The 9,429-nt window shown below is 38.8% G+C and overlaps 1 protein-coding gene across 1 annotated transcript; it reads left to right on the top strand.

The window, feature by feature from the left end:
* Positions 1-244: 244 nt before the first annotated feature.
* Positions 245-1,034, top strand: LOC138910659 (small ribosomal subunit protein bS1m-like). The gene has a single exon (XM_070201857.1). It carries the CDS (start codon positions 328-330, stop codon positions 931-933), a length of 606 nt encoding a protein of 201 aa, XP_070057958.1. The 5' UTR covers positions 245-327; the 3' UTR covers positions 934-1,034.
* Positions 1,035-9,429: the final 8,395 nt, after the last annotated feature.

The raw sequence follows: 9,429 nt of genomic DNA, 5'->3' as shown, positions 1-9,429 counted from the left end.
GGTCAACAACATCAACACGTGTATTTGAGAGACTGTCCTGGAGCTGAGGAGTGTCCACATGAGTTTGTTGTGGTGTTTACACAGGCCTGTGGTGCTCTTTTATATTATGTCAAGAGTTTGGATTGCTACACTTAAGTAGAAAGAAAAGAAGGAATTGGAAAATAAAAAGGGGGTGCTATTCTGAAGACTAGAAAGGCGGAAGCGAAAAATTACTTATACCGAGTTCCCCAACAGCATCTTAGCTTAGTAGCAATACTCTTTCTACTGGCGTGGCACTGCTGGATACTTCTGATCAATAGAACACGAAGAGGAGAAAAAATAAAGCTTATGCTGAGCATCTATTTGAGTCGATCATTTCCAAGATCTAATTCCAGTTTTTTCTTATGTAGTGGAAACGCCTTACAATCTGATGTTTTACGCTTAAGGGAAGAAATGTTCTTGGTGGATGCAGGACATGGGACCCCCAAAATTTGTATGCAAGATGAGCTTACAGGAATGCCAATCAACCGAGCCACCAGGTTTAAGAATAAGGTAGGATTCCTGGATCTAGTGGCTAGTGAATCACTGATCAAAGAGCAGATTTTAGAGAGATTCTTCATCGATCTAGTGGCCGATAAATCATTGATCAAAGAGCGAGAAAACGCCAGGTTTAATGATTTGGTGGGATCTACAAATGTAGTGGCTGGTGAACCGCTTCTTCTCCTTCCACAAAGATTCAGACAAATCCGAGCTTGGATGGAGCTGAACAAGATTTGGCGAACAAATACAAAGGTCAAAGGCTTTATTGTTGAGAAAGTAAAAGGAGGTTATTCAGTAGCCATCGCATGTTTCATTACTTTTCTTCCATTCCGATGCAGAAGGAAAAGGATATCAAATGATCGATTCACCATTGAGAACATTAACCCCAAAAAGATGAATATTATGGTCTTCTAACAACGGCAAATCAAAGAAGAACTTGATGAGCGAAATCCGCTGACAAAAAAAAGAGAGAACTTTTTGAATATCGATGCCTAGTGTCCCCTTATAACCTAGGATTAGTGATGATAGGGCTGATATGGTATCTCTGAAATTGGGATTTAATGGTATATATAAAGAGGATCACATGGGCTTCTCGGGTGGAGGTCGGTTGAAGATGATGTGATGCAAGTGAACCTCTATGAAAAAGCTATCGTAAAGTTTCGTTCTTCGTTCCATCGTCAATCAATTTATCACTCAATCAAAAGCCGCTTTGTCATTGTCTGATTTTTGATTGTATGATCACACTCAAAATTATGTATCTACTTATCATATTTTTACCCCTGATCGGTAGTTTTGTACCAGGTTGTTTCGGACATTTTCTAGGAAAAGAAGGAACCGCTATAATAACCACTACGTGCGTTTCATTCTCTTCGATCTTCTCTTTGATTGCTTTTTATGAAGTCGCACTGGGAGATAGTGCTTTTTTATCTAAGAATTGCTCCATGGATCTCATCGAAAATGTTTAATGCTTCTTGGATCTTCTTTGGCGACCGTAAAGGCACTAGATGAATTGCCGAGTAAATAGATCAGATCCGGACGTGGCTGTTGCTCCACAGAGATACGGAATTGACCCGCTCCTACCCACTCCAGGGTACCATAGCATGTCGGGAATAGAGGGGGACATACTGGTTGGGGGCTGTGCCGCCTTGCCTTTCAATCGATACACAATTGAGGAGGCCAATCTGTCATGCCCAAACCTCTAGAAGCATGACCAACGCTCAACCGAGTGAACCCGACCGAGCAAGCCTGTTAGATACTTTCTACCCAATTCACCCATGATCAAGAAAAGATGTGATTTTATTAATTATACAGTAGGAAGCCCATTGATACAATCCTAAATCATTTCTTTAGTCATTGCGCCTTTAAGTCTCAAAATACACATTTCTTATAGTTTGAATAGAACAAGTGATCAAACACAACATAACTTGTTTAATATTCCCAACACCCATATACAACCCACATAGTATCTACGGAGCCTCTAAAGATACAAAAGAGAGTAAAGATGATGCCGGCAACAAGGCCCCGACTATACCTCAAAAGCGACCACAATATAAACAAAAAGGTACAATACTTGACCCTGGAATGAAATGGGGCTCACCGAGTCCGTTGGGAAGAAGATGCAGCACTATATGTGATTAATACTGTCTGCTATGGAACCACCTGCATCCATTTAAAGAAGCAGCACCTCCGGCAGAAGGGATGTTAGTACCATCGAATAGCACTAGTATGTATATCTAAACACCATATCAATAGAATGAATAATGATACAAGAGAAAGAGTCAAGAATTCAATAAGAGCTTCAAATAATATTAAAACATCAAGTTAAAGATCACATAAGTTTTCAAGTCAATTTCTACGTTATTAGGTTGGGTGATCTTTAGTGCCTATATTTCCACAATTCACAATGCCACCGTATTCTTACACAAAGTCCAATCACGACCCGATCAGCTAGGTCGTCTCGCTTGAGATATCAACCATAACCACAATGTCAATTATCATTTTCAGCACAATCACCACCATGTGTGCGACATGGCATCCGATCACGACCCGATCGGCTAGGTCGTCTCACTTGAGACATCAACCATAACCACAATTTCAATTATCTCACATCGTACTTCTTTCATATCCTTTCGATTCATTGGCATTGGTGATCACGATTACAAAATCATTCTTGGTACTTGGCCGTAATTCGTAGTTCCAGTTCCCTTTTTTCATATTCAACTATCATTATCATTATCAACAACAATAAGACTTCCCATTAAAGACATTAAATTCACATATTAGCACTTTGAGAATCTTAGGCACATAGATGCTTTTCATACAATTTGGCATAACAACCTTTATTTCGATCTTGAGATGAAGTCTTAACATTTCTAACATATGTTCCACATTTTGAACACATCCTCAAATGGCAAGATAACATGATGAAGCATTTAGAATAATTATCGAACATACATCCTTCAACACAAGTACATTAGGAATAGACAATTCTGTAATGATCAATTTGGGTCTTACACCAATTTCATGAACACCGTGGGATTCGATTCTAAGAAGAAGGGGTTTAGCCAACATACCTCAATTGAGCCTCTTAAAACTCTAAGATGTTCCGGAATATTAGCAACTTCAACCTATTTTAGCAATAAAGCAAAATTGAACCCAAAATTAGGAAAACGATCATAATTCTAGCTTCCTTGAGTATTCTATCAAACACGGTGTGTGTATTAAGGTTTCATGGCCCTTTTTATGAAAGACTCCACCAACCCACACCCCATTCTTTTCTATCTTTAATTCACAACCTCCACACATACCTTAGGAACATATGCATGCAAGGTAAGCACTCCCATCCCCATGAATTACCTTAATAATGGCCCATTCTAGTTACATTTTGAAATTAAGAATTTGAGTGATAGAATCTTACCTCTTAGGAAGAAGACCTAGGTGCCTCTCTTGATAATCTTCAAGGTTTTAAGTGAGAATTGAATAGCAATTTGATGAAGATCACTTCCTCCCTATAGGACCCTCTCTCCCACTCTAAAATATCAGAAAATATGATCAAAATGGTCCAAGGCAAGTGTTTTAACGGAATAGGGTCGGGTTTAAAACCCCAAAAATGAAGCTCCGAAACGGGTTCTGCGGTTGCATATACGATCGCATAGTGGTTATGCGGTCCACGAAATGACCGCGAAATCTGGGTGCTAGAACTGAAAAGAAACTGACCTAGTCTGCGGTCACTATGCGGCCCACAGACCTGTTCTGCGGTTGCATAATGCACCGCAGAACGGTTCTGCGGTCGCATAATATAATGTAGAACCTCCCTCCAAAAAATCCCATAGCGGGATATGCGACAAGAGTGCGGCCCGTAAAATGATTATGTGGTCGCATAATGGCCGTGAAATTGACATAAAAAATGCCCCAGAAAACTGCCCCACTCTGTGACCAGTCTGCGGTTCGTAGAGTGGTTCTGAGGCCGCAGAATGGGCCGCTGAAATACCTAATTCTGCACAACATTTTCCTTCAACTCCCCAGCGTACTATTCAATCCATAAAGAGGGCTCTTACTTTGGCATCGAGTAATCTGGATTTTTAGGAAAACTTTTACGGGGCCTTACACAATCACGAATGCTACAGGTGTGAGAGTGATCCTGGTCAGGGAAGGCTAAGATGACGCCTTGCATATGGGTAGTAAGAGGGCGCTTATGCCCCGACGGTGGGGCCATATGGGGAAGGGCCCAACCCAATAGGAACAGTACACCCCCCACTTCAAGCGCACCTATGTATCGACTGAATCACTCTTTTGGTCTATTCGGTGGAATCGGTGAACCACGCGAGCTTATTAGATGCATGGGGCAGAGGGCTCGTAGTATCCCTTGATGGTAGGCTATAATCTTATATTTTAGTCGCTTATTACACTCTAATTCACTGCACTTTACTTGTGTTGAGCTTTAATTGCTAGTATTTTGCACTTATTGCGTATTTTATGCCTTGTAGGAATGATTTCGAGTTATGTAGATGTTGTGGATCTAAATCAAATAATTGGAGTCCAAGGGATTAAGCCGGGATCGTGTTCGGGGGTTGAGGATCACTTCTGGACGCCAAAAATCAAGGAAGAAGCAGCACTTTGAGGAAATGCACTAATGTGACGTACCATGCGTAGCACTGTGCGACGCATCAGTGCAAATGCGCGTCAAAAATTTGAGAAGTTCAGAGGCTTGTAATTTTTGGGTCTGATAGAAAAATATACTAATGCTAGGTATATTGCGTAGCATCAGTACAAAAGTTTTTCAGACAAGCTAAGTTCAGAGAGTTTAAGACCGAAAAAATTGCACTAATACGACGCACTGGGCGTAGCATAGTGCGACGCATGAAAAGCATTAAGTTTTCAAGTTTTCATATTTCAGCTAGGAAATGGTGATTTCGTTTGGGCCCGATCCTACTTGGTATAAGTACATGGAAGAATATTATTTTCTGGACTTTTGACATACTTTAGACCTAAGGAAGTCAAGGAGGAGTTGGACGAGCAAAAGCACAAGGATTTCATCATTCCATCCTCACTCAAGACCCGCGTTTGGATCGAATTTATGATTTTCTATACTTTAATTATATTTGTGATGAATTGCTCCATGTTTATGGAGTAGTTCTCTTTAGGGTTTTATGGATTTGGTGTATTGATGATTGTTTGTGGATTATAACTCTAATTTTATGTATTGAAGCATTTTTGGATGATTTAACTGTTGCATCTATATTCACTTGTTCATGTAATCGAGAGAGGAATAACTTGTGATATCTTTGCATTATATTAGTGGTTGAGTTCATTAATTTTTCTTAGTAATCGAAAGAGACTAGTTGAACCATTGATTAAACCTAGTTAGGAGGATAATCAAGAGAGATTCTCCTAAAGACCAATCCACTACGCATTCTTGCATATCTTCACGTGCTTAAATTGGTTCATCTTGTGAGGTTAAAACTTAATCGAGAGAGGAGTTTTTGCTGAACGTTTGAACTAATAATTGAGTGAATTCGAGAGACTCACTTGAACATTAGAAGTGAATTATCTAGAGTTAGATCCCAAACAATTATCTTTCACCTATCCTATCAACCCTTATTTTCTTCCATTGATAACTTCTTTGCTTGTTCCTTGTTGTGATTGTCATTACTCAGTAGCTTTAGAATCTGAGTTAATTTTAGTTATTAGTCATATAAATCTTAATTGTTGATTCTCCTGGATAGCAACCAAGCTAGAAACTATGAAATACTGTTTAACTCCAATCCCTGTGGATACAATATTATACTATACTATCTTTGACTAGAGAGCATAATTTAAGTGTGTTTTTCGAGCTCGTCACCCCTTTGATTGATCTAGCCATTCCTTCGCTTCGCTAGTGAATCACCTACTAAAGGGGAAGTATAGAATAAAGAATAGAAACTTATATATGGTATTTATTGACCTAGAAAAAGCATACGATAAAGTCCCAAGGGAGGTTCTGTGGAAATGTTTAGAGGCAAGAGGTGTACCTATAACATATATTAGGGCGATTAAGGACATGTACGATGGGGCCAAAACTCGAGTAAGAGTAGTGGGAGGAAACTCAGGGTACTTCCCGGTTGTTATGGGGTTGCACCAAAGATCAACTCTTAGTCCATTTCTTTTTGCCTTGGTGATGGATGTATTGATGCGACATATCCAAGGGGAGGTGTTGTGGTGTATGTTATTTGAAGATGACATAGTATTGATATATGAGACGCACAACGGAGTTAATGTGAGACTGGAGGTATGGAGGGAGATTCTGGAGTCTAAAGGCTTTAGGTTGAGTAAGACTAAGACGGAGTAATTAGAGAGCAAGTTCAGTGATATAATCCATGAGGCAGATGTGGAAGCGAGGATTGATACACATGTCATCCCTAAGAGAGAGAGAGTTTCAAGTATCTTGGGTCAATAATCCAAGGGAGTGGTGAGATTGATGATAATGTCACACATCGTATTGGAGTGGGATAGATGAAATGGAAGCTCACATCCAGTGTCTTGTGTGATAAGAAGGTGCCACCAAGACTTAAAGATAAGTTCTAAAAGTAGTTGTTAGACCAACTATGTTGTATGGGGAGAAATGTTGGCCAGTCAAGAACTCTCATGCTCAGAAGATGAAAGTAGTAGAGATAAGGATACTGAGGTAGATGTGTGGGCATACTAGAAGAGATATGATTAGGAGCGATGTTATTCGGGACACGGTGGGAGTGACATTTGTGATAAAAAAGATGAGGGAAGCGAGGCTGATGTGGGATTATGAAGAGGAGATGCACAGATGCCCCTGTGAGGAGGTGTGAGAGGTTGGCTATTGTGGGTCTGAGAAGAGGTAGAGGTATGCCGAAAAAGTATTGGGGAGAAGTGATTAGACATGAGATGGCATGCCTCCAGCTTTCTGAGGACATGATCCTAAATAAGAAATTATGGAGGTCGAGGATTAGGGTTGAGGGTTAGTAGGCCATCGAGTTCAGGACTCTGCATATGCTATGTTTGTTTTAGTTGTTTGCTTTTTGTTTTACATACCAGCACTAGTATTATCATTTTAGTATTTTCTTATTCGTGGTGTCCAGTAGCATCTGTTGTTCTCCTTGGTAGGTTATGTTAATTCTTTATTTTTTATTGTTAATGTTTTTATCTTTAATATTTCCGACATGACCTTCTTATTACTGCTCTCCTGTTCTTATCTTATTTTCTTGAGCCGGGGGGCTTTTGCAAATAGCCTCTCTATCTTCACAAGATAAGGGTAAGGTCTGCGTATACTTTATCCTCCCCAGACCCCACAATATGGGATTATACTGGGTAGGTTCATGTTGTTGTTGTTGTTGTTGTTTTTGTTATTTTTGTTATTGAATATATAAAAATAAATAAAGAATTTCTAGTCATAAAAACAGAAGGATTGAATTTCAAAGAAATTCATTCTTGATGGTGATGGAGATTAAGGGGGTAGAGGGTTAAAATGACACCTGGCAATTTATGTGTATAATGGTATATACATTTGATTTCTTTTGTCGAGTTAGAAGAGAAAGAGAAATGAATCAATCATTTTTTAACAAGGATGTAATATTTTTATAATCAATAATTTTTTTTGTAAAATTTTACGCCTTTAAATGGCGCCTTCCTTTTATATAATCCTAGCAAAAATAGCACATAACAGAGATGGACATTCCACCTGATCTTTGTTCATTACATCCAAAAGACCATCCTTATAACTGTTAATAGAACAAATACAAAGTAGCTTTCTTACCAATATACAAAAAGCACATATCAAATGTACGTAAGAAATTCTACTTATGTATGAAATGAGCTCTCAAAAAATGCTATACAGAAAATTACATGGATTCAATAACAAATTTCCTTCTTCCCTTGTGTCTAAATGTAGCCATTTGTATCTTATCCATAAGATATGGGCCTGTAGCTTGATTGGGAGGATCCTTCCCATTATAAAAGATAAAATTCCCAGGAATGATGCTCCATTTAGCCAATACAACTGCTACTTGATTAGCTTCACGGTAGCGATATTTGATGGAAAACTCGCAAGATTGTAAGAGTGGTAGAATATCCTTAATTGCGTCCTGCATTTACCAAGATGGATCATACAAGCCTTTCAGCATGTTAACCAAGATCAAAGAGTCACATTCTAAAATTAAAATGCGATATTCCCGGTCGGTGCACCATTTAACTGCAATCAATGCTGCTTTAGCCTAAGCTAAGTTACTACTACCCCTTTCCAGTGGTTGTACAAATTCCATAATCAAAGCACCATTAGAATTTCTAATTATGCCCCCGATCCCATATTCCCTTCTCCATCACTACTACCATCTGTGTTAAGCTTAAACCAATTTATAACTGGTTTAATCTATCTAACAATAATAGTTTCAACAGTAGGAACAAATGCAAAAATTTGTTGGCAAATGACATCCCATTGGTTGCCCCAATCCTTCTTCAGATTCTTTGCAATAGACCATCTAAGGTGTGAGAGTATTTGATGGAGTATTCTGGCCACATAAACACTAAAGGATCCATATCTGACTACACATCGCGCCTTCCATATCTCCCAGCAGATAACTATAGGAGTAATCCTCAGAATCTCCTTATGAATAAAATTCTTGGGCTTCATTGACCACCATCTTAAAATCATTAATTTGATGGGAATATCTTCCAATTTAATTTCCAAGGAATTTCCGAAGGTTTTCCATAGTCTGATTGCTACTTCTCTAGTCATGAATGTGTGATTAATTGTTTTTCCTTTAGGTATCCTGCAGCAAAAACATTTGGAGGCAAATTATTGACCAAACTTGAGAAAAACTTCATCGAACGATAATTTTTCCTTTAAAAGTCTCCACATGAGAAAAGACATTTTGAAAGGCAAATGTTTATGCCAAATATTCTGAAAAAGGGGAATGTGTCCCTAACTTGTCTAGCTTTTCTCTAACCCGATGTTGCAGTAAATTTGCCATTGTAAGTTGGCATCCAAATAGGAGAATCATTCTTCCTGTGATCTCTAATGGTAATGGATAAAATCTGTCCAGTCATGTATTCAGGTAGTTGTAGATAACCAATGCTCCATCTTCCATCTACGATGATATCATTAATAGTTTGTTTAGCCGGTGATTAATTATAATGAATGACCTGAGCAATGGCCTCAAAACCTATCCAATTGTCCCACCACAAGATAGAATTGCCTAAATTTATCTTCCATAACATATTGTCTTCAACTTTATCCTTGACTTGCATGAGCTTTTTCCATCCATGTGACTGCCCTGTCCTCAATTTCCTCTTTGCTGGATGATCAATCGTACAATATTTGTATTGCAGGAAAGTAGACTATAAGGTCTCACATGTCCCAAACCTCCACCATCTTTTCATAGCCAAAGCTTCATTGATATCCATCAA

Source organism: Nicotiana tomentosiformis, chromosome 4 (genome assembly GCF_000390325.3).
Source record: "Nicotiana tomentosiformis chromosome 4, ASM39032v3, whole genome shotgun sequence".
In the NCBI taxonomy this organism is placed as follows: Eukaryota; Viridiplantae; Streptophyta; class Magnoliopsida; order Solanales; family Solanaceae; genus Nicotiana; species Nicotiana tomentosiformis.
This window is presented reverse-complemented; position numbering and strand designations above follow the sequence as displayed.

Coding starts and splice junctions, on each gene's coding strand:
- LOC138910659 (XM_070201857.1), top strand. CDS start 328: ATGCTGAGCATCTATTTGAGTCGATCATTTCCAAGATCTAATTCCAGT.